General features: G+C 37.6%; 1 protein-coding gene across 3 annotated transcripts in view; it reads left to right on the forward strand.

Moving 5' to 3' along the window:
- The first annotated feature begins 8,527 nt into the window (after positions 1–8,527).
- Kif27 (kinesin family member 27) overlaps positions 8,528–21,955 on the forward strand; it is a 99,803-nt gene continuing 86,375 nt past the window's right edge. For 2 of the 3 annotated variants that reach the window (XM_026412476.2, XM_026412477.2), the window contains exon 1: positions 21,797–21,899. In XM_026412476.2, coding sequence (XP_026268261.2) covers positions 21,882–21,899 — 18 coding nt within the window. In that variant the 5' untranslated portion in view covers positions 21,797–21,881. Of the gene's footprint in view, positions 8,611–13,911; positions 14,292–21,698; positions 21,900–21,955 lie in introns of those variants that run through there. The other variant, XM_026412475.2, reaches the window with a different exon arrangement.

Consider the following 21,955-nt stretch of genomic DNA (forward strand, 5'->3'; position numbering starts at 1 on the left):
TCTTTTTTTTTTTTTTTTTTTTTTTTTTAGAGAGTGAGAGAGAGAGAGAGAATTTTAATATTTATTTTTTAGTTCTCGGCGGACACAACATCTTTGTTGGTATGTGGTGCTGGGGATCGAACCCGGGCCGCACGCATGCCAGGCGAGCACGCTACCGCTTGAGCCACATCCCCAGCCCTGGAGCTAGCATTTCTGAGAATGTGGGGAGGAAAGAAGTTTTAGGGGGAAAGAACAAATTTTTAAAAATTTGGGTCACCTATAATCTTCTGTTGGTTGTTGCTTCTTTGCTCAGATGGACTGATCACAGATGTTTTCTGTAAGGCAGGAATCCCAAAGGTCCTCCCTCATAGTATGTAGATAAAATTCTTCCAAGAACTTGTAAGATTGACCATCTCTGGAAAGAGAGCTTAGCACAGGCTTGATTTCTTCCTTTAGCACTAACTAAGCCCAGTGCCTCCCAATATCTCTTGCAGCTGGGGAAGCCAGTCTTGCTCCCCAGAAGCCAGTCCTCAGGATCTTTACCCAGTTAAGCAGTGGGAACACATACTGCTCCATTCCAGGGCCCTCTCCCTGTACTGCCATTCAGTTGCTTGGCTCCCATCTCAAGAGGAATAGCAGCAGATCGCTGCTCTCTTCCCTTATAGTCATGCTTGCCAGAAGGCCAGTTACCCCTTCTTGAGGCTCTTGCGGGCTCTGCAGGTCACTCCCCCCACACACCCCCACCCCCGCCTCGGAAAGAAGGGTGGTATCAGGGATTGAACTTAGGGGCACTTAACTACTGGGTCACATCCCCAGCCATTTTTATTTTGAGACAGGGTCTTGCTAAGTTGTTTAGGGCCCCCGCTAAGTTGCTGAGGTTCATGTTGAACTTGAGATCCTCCTACTTCAACCCCTTGAGCCACTGGAATTACAGCTGTGCACCACTGCACGTGGCTCTGCTGATCATTCTTACACCGCTTTGACATAGAAAGGTTGCCTCTCACTCTCCAACCCACAAAACCCAAGACCCTTTTTCTGCTGTAAATCGTTAAAGAGACTGGCATTCACTTTACAATGTGGAGTACTTAAGTTGTAAGGATCCGGCGAATCGTTGGAAAAAGAGACCACAAGAGACCAGCTTCATGCAATAGGCAGGAGGGAGTTTATTGAAGAGGATCCTAATTCAGCGCGCTGAGGCTCAAGGCTCACTCAGGAAGGGAGAGCGGCCCAGAGCCCCAAGCAGAGGTTCAAGCAGAGCTTAAGTACACTTTTTGGGGAGGGCGGGAGGCTTTGCATACATCAGAACAAATCATCATGAGGCGCGGGAAAATTGAACAACAACTCTGAGACGTGATTGGCACATTCATTGGCGAGAACCGGCCGGGCGGGGGTGATTGGTCATTCCTAAGCGGGTTACACATTCAAACTGATTGGTTCGGGCCCTGTGAGGAACTGCACAGGGCCCTAGGCTAAATGGCCAGTAGGGTGTTGTTTTAACTATCTCAGGAATCTGGGTGTAACAGAGGAACTTAATAATACCTAATCTTTTACATTCAAGCTTTCCAGCTTAGAAACTTTACCCTTTCAAAGTAATCCCTTCTCTTTATCTTTGGATTCAAAATACCAACTTTGGGGATAGGGAAATGTTTCATTCAAATGCTGTTAGATATTTGTTGACCACCTCTTCAACTTGTGACTTCTTGAGAATTTCCACTGAGCCTTCAAACCTAAATTGTTACTTTTATTTATTGAGGCTTTGTCAGCAAGCCAGTTGTCTGTCCTATGAATTCATAGTCAGCATGTATGACACACTTGTTGCTCACTCATTTTTCTTCTTTCTTAAATGAGTTCTAAAAATGCAACATAATGAATTCACTTATTTTTTAAAGATATTTTTAGTTGTAGATGGACACAATACTTTTATTTATTTTTATGTGGTATTGAGGATCAAACCCAGTTCCTCACACATGCTAGTCAAGTGCTCTACCACTGAGCTACAACTCCAGCCCCTACTTCTTTTAATTTTTAAAATTCAAAATAATTAGTTAATGAATCATCTTTTTTCCTCACTTTCACACCTAAGTTTCATAATGGAAGTGTTACCAAAAGCTTGGTCCTTGTCCCCAATCCCAATCCAGTAACGAGGACACAGTTTTGAAAAAAAAGTTTTATTGCTTTGCTAGCAAAGGAGAAACACAGGGGACCCCTGTCCTAAAGCCTGTGATTCTGTCCATCAGCATGAACAAGGGGCTTTTAAAGAGGTGATTCAAAGGTAATTCCACGTGTTCCTTTTGGAGTTCTAATTCACTTGTTAATTTCTGAGATCTTCTGGTACCATTCTCAAAGTCTAAATTACTTCATTCCTATAGTGGGTGTGTACTCAAGGATAGATAAATCTGCCTTAAATGGGGAGGAAAGGTAATCTCGTTTCCCCTGAAATTAGAGAAGGGAGAGAAATTAGGGAGGAGCATTGACAGAGGAAGAGAAAGAAATATGTCCATTTAAAAAATAAGTTGAAATGGCAGAGCAGCAAGGGCTATATTCAAAGCATAAAGTGGACCATTGTTACATTTCCCCACTGTCAATTTCTACATTCCATTCTATTGAAAAATGGACAACGACATCTCCAAGCTGCTTCCTGCTGAAAGAAAGTGAAGTTGGGGAAGTAACCCAAAGTCCTTGTTTTATATTGGGTGAGTCATGGACAGTTGAGGGTATTCAGCATCAGGGCTGTCAGGAGGTCCACACTGGCAGATGGCAGGTGACTGGACCAAGCATTCAAAGGGCAGAGATTATGCTAAGACAACAATAAACAAGAAAGCAAAGCATTACTTTTTTTGGTAAACAGTTAACACAAAAGAAATTAGTATTTAAGCCAGTCTCTGAAAACCATGAAGACAGTAACTCATAACCATGTCAGTGAAAAACAGATCAAGTATATCATTGTAGGAGGTTAGAAAGATTTGTAAGGTTATGAGATCAGGCTCAAATTAACTCAGGATAAACTGTGACTCTAGAGTCCTTTGTGATCATTATTATTAGACACCTCCTACATAAGAACCCTTCCTTTATAGCCTCTAGCTTTACTCACTTTTGGTAGGGCTCACACAAGTTTATATTTTAAGTTACATTAAAAAACAAAATCCCACATTCTTTTTCCTTTTAAATGTCTATGTAAGACTGTGTTTAGGCTATACTCTCCTGCCAGTTGTTTAAAGACCAAGTTGGTCAAAACTGACTTTGTTCCTATCTACTCTTTTTAAAAAAATTATTTTTTAGTTTTAGGTGGACACAATATCTTTATTTTATTTTCAGTTGGTGCTGAGGATCAAACCAGTGCCTCATATGTGCTAATCGAGAATTCTACCACTTGAGCCACAATCCCAGTCCACTATCTACTCAGCTGAGATTCATCAGAGATTACTCTTGGAGACATGTGCGAAGCCTTTTGGCTCCTTTAGCTTTCCTCTACCAGTGGAGTCAATGCCAGGATAGGTCAGAGTCTTGGCTGACCATGTGGCTTCTCTTGGAAGCATCAGTGATATTTCCATCTCTAATAACCCTCCTATTTGCAGAATGTGCACTGTTTGGCTTCTGGTGCTCTAGAGTCCTCTCCATCTCCCTGGATCAGTACATCAGGTTACTCACCAGAGTTGCAGGGCCCAGAAAGGGGTCCCATCATTCTCTGGGTCCTGGCTGACCTTAGAGGGCAAGGGCCAAAATGTTGACTGCTCTTTCCTTGACCCTTTTACTTCCTTGACTTTGTTCTCCAAGATTTTCGTTCTAAACATCCAGTAGTTTTACCAGTCTTAAAGTGGGAGTAATAGGTTACAACTTAAATATTTATAATTTTACAGTTACCCCTTTCACTTAATCGGGGTCAATACTATAAGTCATCATTATATCATATCTGTCCTACAGCTGATGGCTTATTATCTCAAATTAACTCAGGCTGTTTTATTAGAAGCAGTATCTCTGCCAAACCCTAACAGGCAAAAATTATAAAGCTTACAAGGAAAATACAAAATGAAATTAATAGAGCAAAAACATATTAGTTTGTGTAACAGCTATGAACCAAGTAAAATGATTTTTATAATCTAAAACCTTTACTTATTATATCACCTATTTGAGATCACAGGAATCTTTACAACAAAATTCAATCTTTTGAATACAACTCTAAATGAGCTCAAGTCTAGCTTATTTTTGAGCCATTCTAACATGGAATAAGGTGGAAGGCAGAGCCTTATTTCAGATAAGACGGGGTTCTTGACAAATAACACAATACAACATTACATTTGAAACATGAATCAAAGGCTAAGAGAGCTTTTAACTTTCTTTTTTGGAAAAAGTGGCAAAGGCTTCTATGTTTTACAATGTCATCTCTAAACAGATCAGGCTTTCCTTACTTCCTTCCAAAAACACATTTAAATTCCTATTCCAGTGTGAAGAATAACACAAAATTGTATATATAACAACAAAATTGTATATATTGACAACACGTTGCTTTTATACAGCTATAAAACATCAAATTATATGAATAAACACCAAACAAATTTGTTATTTCTATACAAATATGAGACTATTGCTACAGATAATTTTATTTTGGAAAATACCAAATTGGTAAAGTGCTGTTCCCTAAGCTTTACATTTAACTAAGTTTAACTTTTAAAGTACAATTTAAAATCCATAGTGTACGGGTAACAATAATCACAGGTCTGTAGGGGTTAGCAGTACTAGCAAAAATCAAAGGACAGCCTTAAATCTCTTAAGCATTTAGGAAATAGTGTTAATGATCAGAAATAGACTTAGTCAAAGCAAACAGATCTAGGACAGGTCTTCAAATGAGAGTGTAACCCTTCCATGTGATATACAATATATAAAAGAGCATTTATTGGTTAACGTGCCAGTGAATTTGGATAAACTTTCATTTTATAAACTTACAAAACACTCAGACAAGACTCAGAAAAATATAGTTCTCGTATACATATATCTAGTTATATATATTTAGGGTATCAACTACATTGATATAAAGTAAAATAATAATTATTTGGGCTGGGGATGTGGCTCAAGTGGTAGTGCGCTTGCCTGGTATGCGTGCGGCCCGGGTTCGATCCTCAGCAGCACATACAAAGTGTCTGCCAAAAACTAAAAAATAAATATTAAGATTCTCTCTCTCTCTCTCTCTCTCTAATAAAAAAAAAGAAAATTAAAGAAAATAATAATTGTTTGATTAACCAGTTACAAAGTAATCATTTGAGAGTTTTTAAAGAGGTACAAACTCAGTACATTAAAGTTCAAATAACTTTGTGCTAATTATAGTCAGTTTAATCAGAATTTTTTTGGGGATTTACCTTCTGCAACTTACTTAGACATTCACAGCTTGTTTACATCCTTAGTTCTGACCTCTCTTTCATCTCGGACTTTAGCACAAGAATATTACTTTCCCAGACAAAATGCTTTCTCATCCAGAAACATTTCTTTTACCTTCCAATTTTACATACTAAAATATTTCCATACCTATAACTTTATTTTTTCTAGTTTGGACCCTTTCTTAAATTCATATTCTGAAACAATCCTTATGAATGTTATCTGTGCATTTAAATTTGCACAACATGTTTCATACAAGGAGAAGGCTGGACAATCCAGCATATACAAAAACTGCTCTAATCTTTCTTTCTCCCAGGTGGCATTCAAGGGGTTGGAGCACAGGATATTTTTAAGCCTGACATATTTCCCTTATCATTATCACAATGCCATCAACTTTAAGTGAATTCCCCACTGTCAATTGTACCCAGAAGTTCCTTTGAGGCCTTTTTCTTGTACTTGGCATATTGATTTTCAATGGAGGAGTCCCTTTCCATCCTTTTCTTTTTTTTTTTTTCCCCTTTATTATTTGTCTTTATTCACTTAACGTAATGTTTTCAAAATTCATTGATGCTATAGCATGCATCCCTGTTATTATTTTTTTATTAGCTACACATGACATTACAATGATCTTGGCAATTCATACATTTGAATCAATTGGGGTATAATTTCTCATTTTTCTGATTGTACAGATTGCAGAATCACACTGGTCAGAGTCACCTATGTACATACAGCAATCATAATGTCTATTCTATTCTGCTGCCCTTCCTATCCCCGCTTCCCCTTCCCTCCCCTCCCATCATTTTTCTCTATCCAATCTAATCTGACACACTTTTTTTTTTCTTTTTCTCCTCACAACATCATACATGTATTCTGTATAACGATGAGGGTCTCCTTCCATCTTCCGTGCAACTCCCCTTCTCCCTCCTTTTCCCTCCCACCTCTCTTCCCTATTGAGTGGTAATCTTCTCTCCATCCTTTTCTTTAAGCTTCCTTGAAGATCCCTTTACAGAGGCTGCCTACAAAACACCTGTCAGTCTTAGTTTCTGTCTTTTTTGGGGCTGGGGGAGGGGATTCTGCCAGTCTTCCAAGGCATTTAGTTTGATGGGATACTATTATAGTAAGAATTGCTTTGCCTCAGTGATGAATATCCCCTGGCCAAATGAGATGTCAGATCTTAAAAAGGGAGACTATTCCTGTTCCCACGTCATGAACTGACAGTGCTGGAACCTACAGCCACATCTTTATGGCCAGTAGCCTCCCCCCCACACACATCCACTATCTACAAAAGGGGCTGAACGTCAGGGCAGAGGACAGGTTCTCTTTAAGCATTTTTCTACAGTCCAGGCAGCTTTTCAGGGATTTTTTTTTTTTTTTTTTAACCCAGCTTAGGGCTAGTGTCTCACCCACAGTGAGATTGTTCTGTGGCTGCCTGGAGCCAGGCTGAGAAACAGGACTGAGAGTGCCAGCACTGGGTTTAGAAGATTTAAATCTTTTTTTTTTTTTTAACACTTTCTTCTGGTGTGCTGCTATCCTTGCTATCCTTTTGGCACCTTCAACTTAGTTCCTGACTGTTAAAACCCGTTATTATACAACTGCATAAATGTCTGGTACATACAGAATCTCTTTCATATACTAAACCTTGATAGACCAACCTCAACTTCGAGATTGTATAATAATCTGGAAAAAAAATTAAAAGACCAAATTGTGTTACAGTAAACTATCTTTCTCTTCAGCTTATACCTATAGGTGGACCATTCAGACAAGATCTCTCTGCTCAAGAGACTACTAGTAAGATCAACACAGCATGGCCTATATCTTAAAGGGCTAGTCACAGATACAAAAAATACAGACAAGAGAGGATCACCAAAACCAGGGCTAACAGATAGGAACCTTAAAACAGACAGACCTGCACATTACAGATTTCTTCCATTTACTTTATCTTTGGCAGACCAACTCCAACTGCAAGAGTGCATAATAATCCAGAAAGCTATTCAAAGGCCAGATCATTAACAGTAAAACATTATCTTAGACAGGCTTATACTTATAGGGGGCCCTGCAACTTCCTTTACCTTTGACAGACCAACTTCAATCATAAGATTGTACAAAAAATAAACACAGACAACCAGAGAGGAGCATCCAAACTATGGCTGGCAGATGGGAACCTTTAAACTGACCAGCCAAAATCTTTCCCAAGAGACTACCTATTATTAGATCAATGCAGTATTGACCACATCTTAAAATGGGCAGAAACAGATACAAACAAAACAAAAACACAGACAACAGAGGGGATTCCCCAAAACAAGGCCAACAAACAGATTTGAGAACTTAAACCAGAAAGGAGTAAATATCCCTAGGTTCTCAAGTCTTGCTTAACCATGACTCCTACAGCAGTGGCACCACAGAAGTCCCCATAAAGAGGAACCAGATTGTAGACTCAAGGGTCTCCGCATGCACACCAGATGGCCAAGGGTGTCCTGACTTCACTGAGTTCAGTTTCCTTTTTCTAAAAGTGGACTAGGGTGGAGCAACCTGTAGCATTTAGGAGTTCCCAGAACCAAAAGGAGCTTCAGCAATTAATGAAAAGGTAGTAAACTCCCTTTACTCACAGCAATAGCTTCTCCAGACCGAGGCAAACTCACCCTATCTCCTAACTCTCTTGCAGTTGGTGCTCAACAAGTTCGCCAACCCATTACGTTTCTGAATCACGTTGGGCTAGGGGGTAATCACACTACTATGATTTCCCCCACGATATGTGATTTCTTCCCCTCTGCGTGTTAATAGTTGTATGCGGTTTTTCTTCTGCCAGTTCATTCCATCGAACCTTCAGAAGGCGAAGGAGAGTATTCCTTTCGCCCTAAACAGTAATCACCAAGGAACTATAAACTTTAAAATGGTTTATGTTTTGAAAATTTTACCTTAAAAAAATTAGTACGCGCATTCATTTTACAGGTCCCTGCGGAGCAATTCACACTCACCACTTAAACAAGCACGTCCATCGCCTTAGCGGGATTCAGCTGAGGTTTGCAGCGACCCCCTAGAGGCGGGCCCCTTGGGGGATGTAGGGGTCCGGCGTTACGCCACGGGGGGCGGGGCTTGGGGCGGGGTCCGGGGCGGGGCGCAGTGGCCTCGAGGAGGCGATCCGGCGGCGGTCCGCGCCTGTTGCCGTGAGAACCCGTGACAACAAAGGCGCAGGCGGCGGCGACCCGGCGAGCTGAGCCGAGGAGTCCTGCGCTCGCCGCCGGAGACCCGGGTTTTCCCGAGCCGGTCAGTGTACTGTGGGCCGGGCCGGGCCGGGCGGGGCGAGAAAGCGGGGCGCCACCCCGCTCTCGGCGTCTCTGCGTCCCCTCCTCCTGCCCGCGGGGCGGGGCCCACCGTTGGGAAGAGGGGCTACTGGCCGGGAGTCTGGGCCGCCGCTGGCAGGGGGCGGTTGGTGTGCCGGAAACGACCGGAGTCCTTACTGGAGCCCGGTGAGCAGCCGGAGATAGAGCGGCGCTTCCGGAGGGTAGTTGGGTGCCCCAGAGGTGGAAGGGCCGGCGGAATGGAGCCAGAGTACGTCTTGGATTTATATGTCTCACTGCGGGATGTGAGGAGGGTCGGGAAGACCCTTCGTCCTTTTGTCGCAGGCCTCCTTTTCCCATCGTAGAGATTGAAACTTTGTTTTGTCGCAGAACTCTTTTTTTTTTTTTTTTTCCCGTCTTAAGAGATTGAAACTGGGGCATTCAAGCACTGTGGAAACCCAAAAGCATCCCTCAGTAGCAGGTGATAATGGAAAAAAGAGGGTACCCAGATTCTTTCTTTGAAACACTTCTTAAATAACACCGCCTTCTCTAATTTTAAAAAAATCTTGCCCCTTTTTACTTCTTTGTGCATTTGAGGCCTTTTATGAGATCCTTATACGATTCACTATCCATCTGCTGGGAGGTTTCTTACGAAAATATTAAAATTAACAAACCACAATTTTTAGACAGCCATTACTTTCTGAGAAACCAAGAGCATTAAGATGGCACTGGTAGTTGGAGACACCCTCATCAGTGACATGGGGGGTCAAATAAATACTGCTCTTGCTTTTGTTCACACATAAAATACCTGTTGACCCTAAATATTACTAGCTTGTCAGATTGCTTTCTTTTTTTACATCTATAACCAATAATAGATATGTATCTGATGACTGTAATCAGAATCTGAAGACATACTACTGGTTTAAATCTTGATTTCTTGACAGTTTACAAGCCTTATATTTATGAACTATTATTATTTTTTAATGATTAGGTGAATTTCAATTGCCTAGGTGGCCAAATTTTTTTTATAGATATTCCCATCATAATAGCAAAAAAGTGAAAATATCCTAGTTACATTTGATTTTTTTATTATTAATTTCATTGAAAGCAGTTAGGTTTGGCTTACCAAAGACCATAATTTTTGTTTTAATGTGATGGCATAAAAATTAAAATGATATGTATGATACAGACTTCAGTTGTAGGTGTTCACAGACATTTGAAAGAATCAACTCAGCATCCCTAAAGTCTGGAAAAATTTCCAATACCAAATGATTTTTGGAGTCCTTTAGGATCCAAGAAGGAATTTACCATACACAGGAGTATTATTTTCTGCTGCAGAATTTCTTTAGAATGATTAAAACTGGCAAGATTGCCATCTCTTTATTTTGGCTGTAAAGGATAACTTGTTGGCTCTGTTTTGGGATTTACAGCCCAAGGGACCTAGTATTGTCATACTCTCAATGGGATCCTAGTAGCATGATGTAAATGGTTTTTGTTGTGATCCTTTTCAAATTGTCTACTTAGAATTATAAATGCATGGTACTGCTGCAGAATTTTTAAATAGGCTAGTGAATATTAAATATGTTGTCATTAACATCTTCATAGCAGCAGTGTGTAAAATGTTATTTTGTGTCCAGAAGCCTGCTAGTATAATGATAGTGTTCAAAATACAGCTTTTGCAAAGAATCTAGCCTGATACCCAAATGATTACTTTTCATTATCTGTACTCAAACACTGTCATAGATACTTGTTACATTTTTTAGAGTTTGTATATAGTATATACTTTATTCTATCAAGATTGTGAAAATGGATGTACAAGTTTTTATGCAAATGTGGCAATAGAATTGCCGAGCCTGTGTTTAACTTTTTGAGGAACTGCTAGTCTGTTAGTCTGTTTTCCAAAACAGCTGTACCATGTTACATTCCCACCAGGAGTGAATTATGTTCCAATTTCTCTACACCCTCACCAATGCTTATTTATTTTTTTTTTAAAGAGAGAGTGAGAGAGGAGAGAGAGAGAGAGAGAGAGAGAATTTTTAATATTTATTTTTTAGTTCTTGGCGGACACAACATCTTTGTTGGTATGTGGTGCTGAGGATCGAACCCGGGCTGCACGCATGCCAGGCGAGGGCGCTACCGCTTGAGCCACATCCCCAGCCCCACCAATGCTTATTATAAACTATCTCTTTGTTAATAGTCTTGCTAGTGGGTGTGGAGTTGTATCTCATGATTTTAACTGCATTTCTCTGATAGCTAATGATATTGAGCATCTTCTTATGTGCTTTTGGACATTTGTATGTCTTTGATGAACTGCCTTTTCAGATCCTTTGCCCATTTTAAAATGGCTTTTTAAAGTCTTTGAGTTGTAATAGTTCTTATTCACTTATTTATTTACTTATTTTTATTTTATTTGTTCTTTTTAGTTATATATGAGACAGTACAGTATATTTTGACATTTGTATACAAACATAGAGTATATCTTTTTGTAATTAGGATCTCAGTCTTGTGGTTGTACATATTGTGGAGCTTCACTGTGTAATAATTCTTTTTAGGGGGGAGGGGTACTGGGGATTGAACTCTGGGGCACTGGACCATTGAGCCACATCCCAGGCCCTATTTTGTATTTTATTTATAAACAGGGTCTCATTGAGTTGTGAAGCACCTCACTTTTGCTTTGAACTCGTGATCCTCCTGCCTCAGCCTCCTGAGCTGCTGGAATTACAGGCATGTGCCACTGCGACCAGCTGTAATAATTCTTTATATAGTCTAGATGGAAGGTCTCATATTAGATTATGACTTGCAAATGTTTTCTTCCTTTCACTGAGCCGCCAGCTGCCTCCTTTCCTTCTTTTTTTTTCCTTCCTTCTTCCTCCTATTACTAGGGATGGAACCCAGGAATGCTCTACCACTGAGCTATACCTCCAGCCCTTTTTAGATTGAGACACAGTCTCAATAAGTTGCTGAGGGGTGACCTTGAATTTGTGATCCTCCTACCTCAGTCTCCTGAGTAGCTGGAATTACAGGTCTGTGCCTCTATGCCCAGTGTCTTTTCTCTTTCTTGATGGAGTCCTTTGAGGCACATAGTTTTTAAGTATTTTTTCATTTAAAGTTTGTATATGTTTTTTTTAAATTGCTTTTGCTTTTTGGTGCTATATCTGAGAAATCATTGCCAAATCCCAGGTCTCGAAGAGTTACTCCGTGTTTACTTTAAAAAATTTTAGGTCTGGGGATATAGCTCATTCAGTAGAGTGCTTGCCTCACATGCACAAAGGCCTGGGTTTAATCTGCAGCAAAAAAAGAAAAAAAAAATTATAGTTGCAGCTCTTAAATAAAAACCTAAAAGTCTGTGATTCATTTTTGGTATTTCATATATATATATAAATAAATTCAATATGTATATATGAATGAATTCCAACTTCATTCTTATACAGAGGATATTCATTATTTGTTGAAAAAAACTGTTCTTTCCCCCATTGAATTATCTTAGCACCCCATTGAAAATCAGTTTTTGTAAACAAGCCGGTTTATTTATTTATTTATTTGTTTTAAAAAATATCTTTATTTTGTTTATTTATTTTTATGTGGTGCTGAGGATCAAACCCGGTGTCTCACAAGTACAAGGCAGGAGCTCTGCCACTGAGCCCCAGTCACAGCCCCAGTGGGTTTATTTTTGGATTCTTAGTTCAGTTGTGTTGATCTATATGTCCTATGCCAGTAACACATTGTTTTGTTTTTTTATACCTTTATTTTATTTATTTATTTTTATGTGATGCTGAGGATTGAACCCAGTGCCTTCACACCCAGTGCTGGCAAGTGCTCTACCACAGAGCCACAACCCCAGCCCACCACATTGTTTTGATTATTGTTGCTTGGTTTTGAAATTAAGGAAGTATGAGTTCTACTTTATTGTACTTTTTCAAGATTGTTTTAGCTACTCTGTGTCCGATGAGTTTCTATAAATTTCAGGATTAGTTTGTCAATTTCTTCAAAGAAGTCAGCTGGCATTTTGATTAAATTGATATGGGGAATGTTGACATCTTAACACTATTAAGCCTTCCAGTCCATAAAGGTAGGACTTTTGTCATTTGTTTAGATCTTCTTTTATATTCTTTTAGCAATACTTTGTAGTTTTCAGGTATATATTTTACATATCTCTTATTAAGTTTATTCCTAAGTATTTTGTTCTTTTTGATGCTAATTATGAATAAAATTGTTTTCTTAATTTTCAGGATGTTTATTGTCAAGTTTAGTTGCCAGTTTATTATTTATTTATTTATTTATTTTTTAGCAGGGATTGAGCCCAGGAAACCTTAACCACTAAGCCCTATCTCTAGTCCTTTTTATTTTTTATTTTGAGATAGAGTCTCATTAAGTTGCTCAGGACCTTGCTAAGTTTCTGAGGCTGGTTTTGAACTTGTGATCCCCCTCAGCCTTCTAAGTTTCTGAGATTATAGGCATGTGCCACTGTTCCTGGCATCAGTTCAATTTTGTTTTGTTTTGTTTTTTTTTTGATAATGGGGATTGAACCCAGGGATGCTATATTCCTTAGCTATATCCACAGCCCTTTCTAATTTTTATTTTGAGACACAGGGTCTCACTAAGTTGCCCTGGCTGGCCCTGAACTTGAGATCCTTCAGCCTCAGCCTCCTGAGTAGCTTGAAATAAAAACACTAGTTTAAAATTTTTAATTTTTAAATAAGAATTTTTTAAAAATTGTTTTACTTGTTGATGGATCTTTATATATGGTACTGAGATTTGAACCCAGTGCCTCATACATGCTAGGTAAGCAGTTTGCCACTGAGCTACAGCCCCAGCCCTTAAAAAGGAATTCTTGAAACTGTTTTCATGGATTTATTTCTGATATTTCTGGAAAAGAGGAGATACTATTTTTATAGCTAGCTACAAAATCTAATACAAATGTTTGCTTTTCTCATGTGTATTTTTACATATTATTTTTCTTTTCTAACTCTGACTATTCAATACTTAGATTAATGAACAGGGAAACATTACCATTATAGAAATAAAGGCACAGTGGAATTCCATTTACCTAATGGTTAGTTTCATAATTTACCAACTCATGGCCTCTGCCTGCTTGAATATTTTGAAGCAAATTCAGGCATCATATAATTTTATCAGTAAATTAATGATGTACTTTCCAAGACACATTTACTATCTGTAACTATTTTCAACTAAAAAAGAATCTGCTTTAATTGACTTTACTTTAAATTGTGGGTAGTTTTATTACGGTAAGCAGAGTCAATAACTTGTCTTTTGTTTTGATACACAGGAGTCCAGATCATACGTAAAATGGATGTTTCTCACACTAGATATTGAACTTTAATAACCTATTTAGTAAAATCTAAGCGGCCATGGAAGAAATACCAGTAAAAGTTGCTGTAAGAATTAGACCTCTACTTTGCAAAGAAGTTCTTCATAATCATCAAGTTTGTGTGAGAGTTATTCCAAATACCCAGCAAATTATCATTGGGAGAGATAGAGTCTTTACTTTTGATTTTGTTTTTGGCAAAAATTCCACTCAAGATGAAGTTTATAATACTTGTATAAAGCCCCTAGTATTATCACTTATTGAGGGGTATAATGCAACGGTTTTTGCCTATGGACAAACTGGATCTGGGAAGACATACACCATTGGAGGAGGCCATGTTGGTAAGATATTCATATTCTTTGGCTTTTATTTGAGAAAATAGAAAAAAGTGAAAATATGACAAAATCTGACACACAGTAGATGTTTAGCATGTTGATTGAATAATGAAAGAATAAATAGTATAATCAAATGTGATCATAAGATCATTATATTTGACAGATTAAATTTTAAATATTGAAAGTCCATTAAATAATCTAACTTATGATGGTATTTTCTTGAGGAAAGATGTTCAAGACAATGTTTAGTGCTAAGCCCTTGTTATTTTGAACAAAGTTTAAAATAGAGATAAATAAGTTGATATGATCAGATTTTGTATTCTTTAATAAACCGTTTAGAAATATTAAGAGTCCTACAACTAGGAGTTAGGGGCAGGAAGAAAAAAAAATTTTAAAAACTTTTTTTAAATTAATTTTTTTAGTTGTAGATGGACATAATACCTTTATTTGTTTATGTGGGTAGTACTGGGGATGGAACCCAGAGTCTCACACATGCTAGGTAAGCACTTGACCACTGAGCCACAACCCTAGCCCAGAAAAATTTATTTTGTAGTTTCAAGTGTATTTTAGAATATAATTTCTTCTAATTGTAATAATAGTGTAGAAGAGGTAGAATCATGGGATTTCTTATAGACTTGGTGGGACCCTGGAAATCATTTCTCTTCACTGAAACATGAGGAGCTCTAGCCAAGAAAATGAATTCTTTAGTTACGTGATTGGTAATGGAATGGGGATTGAAAGCCAACTCCTCTGTTGAGATTGTTTATAAGCTTTTTTCCTTTTATGGCAAGAAAGTCTTCATTTGGCTGGGCATGGTAGTGTATACCTCTAATCCTAGTGATTTGGGGTCTGAGGCAGGAGAATTCAGAGTTTAAGACTAGCCTCAGCAATTTAGCAAAGTCCTAAGCAATTTCATGAGATCATAAGCAATTTAGTGAGACCCTGTCTCAAAATTAAAAATAAAAAGGGCTGGGAATGGAGCTCAGTGGTAAAGCCCCCCTGGGTTTAATCCTCAGTACTAAAAAGAAAACAAAAAAAAAGTCTTTATTCAGGATTGGTGTGATGAATGTAGAGACCACTGCAATGGGATTTTTGCAGTGAGGAAAAAAGATTGTCTTGATTCCAAATACAGTATTGACTGTAAGTGGGAATTTATAACCAAGGAACAAGGTGGGGCTGATAGAAAATAGAAAATTACTATGAGGTAACATCAAGAGTAAGAGAAATTCTGGCTAAAATCAACTAATAGGATTCTTGCCCAAGACAGGCCAGTGTGATTAGATATCTCCTGGGAGATGGTAGAGGATTAGGAACCATATCAGATATTGAGAGTGGAGGATTCTTCTATTTTAGTCCAGCTTTTTTTTTTTTTTTTTTTTTGCCACTGTGATCAAAAGACCTGACAAGAATAATGTAGAGGAGAAAAGTTTATTGGTGACTCATGGCTTCAGAGGTCTCAGTCCATGGATGGCCAACTCTGTTGTCCTGGGCCTGAGGTGAGGCAGAACAATAAGGTGGAAAGTAGCAACTTGGGACATTGCACAGGAAATCGAGACCTCTGCTCATTGGGGACAAAATATGTACTCCAAAGGCAAGCCCCCAGTGACCTACCTCCTCCAGCCACACCCTACCTTCCTAGGGTTACCATCCAGTTAATCCATTCAAGTGGATTAATACACTGATGAGATTAACCTCTCATAACCTAATTTTTCCCCTCTAAACTTTCTTGCATTTGTCTCACACATGAGTTTTGGTGGACACTTTGTATCTAAACCATAATACTTGCTAAACTGACTTAATACAGTTCTTTTTTTTTAATATTTATTTTTTGGTTTTAGGTGGACACAATATCTTTATTTTGTTTTTATGTGGTGCTGAGAATCTAACCCAGTGCCTCACACATACTAGGCGAGTGCACTACCACTTGAGCCACATCCCCATCCCTAATACAGTTCTTAATAATAACTGATTTTTACAAAAAAGTGCACAGATTGCCTAGGAGAATGTTCAGAAACTTGAAGAAAGGTTGGCCAAGTAAAAAAATCTTTGTCACGGTTGTCAAAAAGCTTTAATCAGAAGCTTTTTGTGAACATTACTTATGAAAGCTGAATGAGCTTGACATTTTAAGAATCTGAGCTTTTTTCACAACAAAGTCTTCAAAGCATTTCTAAAAGTTATTTTGTGAAGAAACAAAACCATCTTTTAGGAAATCACATGCCAGAATGACTTCTGTACATTCCTGCCTCTTATTCCTTTATTTCTTAGGCTCTGGCCCCTAATAAATATCTCATACTCAAACTCCACCTTCACATCTGCTTCCAAGGAACCATACCTCTGACACTAAAAAAGCACTTCGAAAACCTGGTTCATTGTGATATAAAGCAAACTTTTGAATATTGTACATATGCATTATTGCCTAAAATTTTAGTGTTCTCTCTATATAGTGGCTCAGTAAATTTTCTTATTTTCATACTTCTCAAATGTAGAATATGTGACTTTCAGAAATTTGTCTCATGGGCTGGGGATGTGGCTCAGCGGTAGAGTGCTCAACTAGCATATATATGAGGCCCTGAGTTCTATCCTTAGCACTGCATAAAAATAAATAAATAAAGGTATTGTGTCCAACTACAACTAAAAAATAAATACTTAAAAAAAAAACTTGTGGCTCTGAAGAAGTCCTTGTTTCAAAGATTATAGCGAGGGGCCTAAAGAGCCCAGTATCCTTCATTTTTTTTTTTTTTTTAGAGAGAGAGAGAATTTTTTAATGTTTATTTTTTAGTTTTCAGTGGACACAACATCGTTGTTTGTATGTGGTGCTGAGGATCGAACCTAGGCCGCATGTATGCCAGGTGAGCGTGCTACTGCTTGAGCCACATCCCCAGCCCACCTTCAATTTTTTTAAATTTATTTTTTAGTTATAGGTAGACACAATATCTTTTTTTGGGCTCTTACAGCTGAGCCACAACCCCAGCCCTGAAAAAGAATTTTTGTTTTCTTCCTTTTGTAAAAACCTATAGCTTCCTTTACTTGCTACACAATGGCAGCTTTAAATCTTGAATTAGGAAAAAGGCAGCCATCATAGTTACCCAATAAGTTCCAAGGTTTTAATTCTGCAGATATTTCAACAAAATTGGCACAGGTGCATTAAAATAGTTTGGAAATAATAATACAGAGCTGGGCTGGGGATGTGGCTCAAGCAGTAGCGCACTCGCCTGGCATGCGTGCGGCCCGGGTTCGATCCTCAGCACCACATACCAACAAAGATGTTGTGTCCGCTGAGAACTAAAAAAATAAATAAATGTTGGAAATTCTCTCTCTCTCTCTCTCCTCTCACTGTCTCTTTAAAAAAAAAATATAGAGCTTACATATCCTTTATATATTTTTCAAATGTATATATTTTTAAATGATCTGTCATTCACCTATTAATTTTTCTCAAAAGAATAGAACTCTAAAAACATTTATTTCAAAATTTATGGTATTGGTATGTTTGTTCCTCAATTTGAGTTGTCATAGGCATCCCAAATCTGAAACAATGGGATTTAATGAGTTAATAAAGGTTTCAGGGTTTTTTTTTTTTATACTTATTTTTTAGTTGTATGTGGACACAATATCTTTATTTCATTCTTATATGGTCCTGAGGTTTGAACCCAGTGCCTCATGTGTGCTAGGCGAGAACTCTACCACTGAATCACAACCCCAGCTCCAAAGGTTCAGATTTTTGAGATGAGTGTTGCCCCGAATCTAGTTTGGTAATCTACTTGAAAGCAAGTTTATCTTTATTTTTATTATTATTTTATTTAGTTTTTGAGACAGGGTCTCATTAAGTTCCTTAGGGCCTCAATAAATTGCTGAGCTAGCCTCAAATTTGTTATTCTTCTACTGTAGCCTCCCAAGTTGCTGGAATTACAAGTCTGTACCACTGGGCTGGGATGTAGCTCAGTGCAAACCACTTGCCTCATATTCTCAAAGCCCTAGGTTCGATCTCCAGTTCCAAAAAAGAAAGACAAAATAAAGAACCACACACACACACACACACACACACACACACACACACACACACACATACACACACATACACACATAAAGATTAAAAAAAAAAAGTGTGTGCGCCACTATATCTAGCTCAGAAAACAAGTTATTTTTTAAGTTTCATTTGAGGGCAGACTTTTATTGCTTTGAATATATTTTCTCTGAAACAATGCTGAAAATGCTGAAGCTGGTTTACAAAATGTATTTAACCTTAAGTTTCAATTTATACTACCATTTATTTTATTTTTAATTTTTTTTTAAGAGAGAGAGAGAGAGAAATTTTTAATATTTTTTTTTTAGTTTTCAGCAGACACAACATCTTTGTTTGTATGTGGTGCTGAGCATCCAACCCAGGCTGCACGAATGCCAGGCAAGTGCGCTACCGTTTGAGCCACATCCCCAGCCCTCCATTTATTTTAAATTTTATCTTGTATACTTTTTTTTACTATTTTTAAAATCGAGGAAAATATACATAAATACAAACAACTAGTACTTTTAATTGTACTTTTAAGTGCATAAGTATTTGGTATCAAATATATATTCTCAGTGTTAATACCACTCTTTCCAAAAATTTTTATCTCTATATCCATTAAGCAATGAATACCTCAGCCTTTACCCTCTAATTCCAATTTACTTTCTATCTCTGTAAATATTTGACTATTCTAGATATTTCATAGAAGTAGAATCATATAATGCTTGTCTTTCTGCTTCTGACTTCTCTCAGCATATTGTAGTATGTATCAGAACCTCATTTCTTTTTGACTGAATAATATCTCATTGTATGTATATACTAAGTGTTATTTATTCATTTCTCTGTCAGTGAACAATTGGTTTATAATCTCCTTTTGGCTTTTGTGAATAATGCCACTGTAAACACTGGTATACAGATGTCTGTCATAGGTATATGTAAAGCTGCTTTAACTCCTTTTTAAAAATGGAACATAAATAAATGTTCACTCAAATGCTATGGTACTAATCTATGTTCCAGGTTGTGTAAGTTGTGGATTCAAATAATGATGTGAATATGTTCTCTTCCTTGTTCCTGGATTCTTTTTCTAGGCTTGGGCAGAACTGGCCTTTCTACATCTCTCCTGCATATATACCCTGTCACTCTCAGACTGCTTTGCTTCCCTGCAGTTTCTACACCTTTCTATTTTCAAGTCCCCTTCACCTTTCTACCCCACCCCAAAATCTCAGTAGATTCTCAAGTGAATAAATAAGTCTAAGATTCTAAGAGTGAAAAAATACGATTAATATGAGTGCTTTTTTAAAAAACAAATTATTCTTACTAATATAAACAATGCTAGTGATTGAGATTCTACCCAGTCTGTAATAAATGATCTAAATAGAAAGGGATTTTAGTATAAAGAGCTATGAAATAGGTTGGTCTCGTGTGGGGTCAGTTGCCAGTATTGTTTTGTCCTCCCTGCATCTTTTTCTGCTTTAGAAATTACATTGTCTAAAAGCTTCAGCATTTTTATCACCGTGGCTCCCACTAGTATTGGGGACACTGGTGAATACCCCAGGGATGGGGTAGATTTGGGTAAGGACAGCCCTTTTTATAAAAGGAGTTTTAATGAGCCAAGGTCCACTTCCTTGGATCTAGTTTTTAAGGAACAGTGAATTAGTGAATTAGGAAGATAACATGTTTATAAGATGCCATGGCTGGGGCTGGGGTTGTGGCTAAGAGGTAGAGCATTCGTCTGGCATGTGTGAGGCCCTGGGTTCAATCCTCAGCATCACATAAAATAAATAAAATAAAGGTATTGTATCCAACAACAACTAGAAAATAAATATTTAAAAAATGGCATGGCAGGCTGGGAATGTGGCTCAAGCCGTAGCGCGCTCGCCTAGGATTTGTGGGGCGCTGGGTTCGATCCTCAGCACCACATAAAAATAAAATAAAGATGTTGTGTCCACCGAAAACGAAAAAATAAATATTAAAAAATAGTATGGCATATTTATGGAATATATAACATACTTTTAATATATTTTTACATAATTTAATCTTTTATATCAAAATGGATATTTCTATTGTACCTACCTGCTTTGAGTTTCACTAATGCCACTTGTGGCCTAAAGCATTCATGGGACTTTCAATAATATATTTTATCACATCTTTTGTTTTTGTCTTAAACTTATATAAATATGTTTAATTTATTGGTTTGGCTTGTCATTTAGTTATTATAAGCTTCCTTGTTATATGCTTTTTCCAGTTCTCTACAATATATTTAGTTTATTTTATAACTATATTTAAAGCTTTATGTTGCTGGGTATGATGCATATCCTGATACATGCCTGTAATCCAAGCTACTAGGGAGTCTGAGGCAGGAGGATCACAGGTTTGAGGCCAGCTTCAGCAACTTGGTAAGACCCTATCACAAAATTTTAAAAAGTGGGGGGAGGGACTGGGTTGGGGATGTAGCTCAGTGGTAAAGCACCCCTGGGTTCAATCCCCAGTACTGGGGGAAAAAAAATCTAAACAACAAGAACCCTTTAAGTAACAGATTTATGTATTTAAATGATCTTAAATGGTAAAAATTCAAATATGACAACTATAAGATAAAAAAATTAAAATGTTCCTTTGTTTTCACTTTTTATTCTAACTCCCAAAGGTAAACAATTTTATTTTAAGTATTTTTGTATAGATATGTATATGTTCTTTTAGCCAGATAAGACAATTGCTTTTCTTTTATTCATAGATCTTAGACATCTATATTATAGTAGGTGCAGGGTATACCATTGTTAACTAGGCATGCTTTTAATAGATCATTAGGTTGTGTTGATTTTTTTTCATACAAGCGATACTTACTTATCCTTACATAACATCTTTGGGTGTAGAAATATGTATCCTTTTTATTTTTTTTACACTGAAGATTGAACCCAGGAGCATTATATGCCTGAGCTACATTCCCAGTTCTTTTTAGTTTTTTATTTTATCTTGAGACAGGGTCTTGCTGAGTTGCTTAAGGTTTCACTAAGTTGCTGAGGCTGGCCTTGAACTTGCAGTCCTCCTGCCTCAGCCTCCTGAGCTGATGGAATTACAGGCATGAACCATCACACCCAGCACATTTATTTTTTTATTGCTCTTTCTCCTTAATAGACTCACAAGAGGTCAGGAATTTGTTTCTCCTCTGTTTTGTCCAGAGTGCTAGAATAGTGCATGGTACATATTAGGTACTAAGTAAATATTTGTTGAATGAATGTATGAATAAATTCTGAGTAAAGGGATGCATATAAATATTTTGATCTATGAATTTTATCATTTTGTGTTTTAAAAAATTTCACAATAGAAATGTAGGAAAATTTATTAAGTATAAATTTTGGATAGTAGCTTTTCTTGTATTTCAAGTTCCGGATGTACTTTCTTTTCTAAATTTTCAGCTTCAGTTGTGGAGGGTCAAAAGGGTATCATTCCTCGTGCTATCGAAGAAATATTTCAAAGCATCTCTGAAAATCCTAGCATTAACTTTGTTATAAAAGTATCTTACATAGAAGTATACAAGGAAGACCTAAGAGATCTTCTGGAATTGGAGACATCCATGAAAGATCTTCACATCCGAGAAGATGAAAAAGGAAACACAGGTGAAGTAGCCTTACTTAATTGATTGCCTTCATTAGCAAATAGATATGCTTTATTC

This window comes from Urocitellus parryii, chromosome 4 (genome assembly GCF_045843805.1).
Source record: "Urocitellus parryii isolate mUroPar1 chromosome 4, mUroPar1.hap1, whole genome shotgun sequence".
NCBI classification, from domain to species: Eukaryota; Metazoa; Chordata; class Mammalia; order Rodentia; family Sciuridae; genus Urocitellus; species Urocitellus parryii.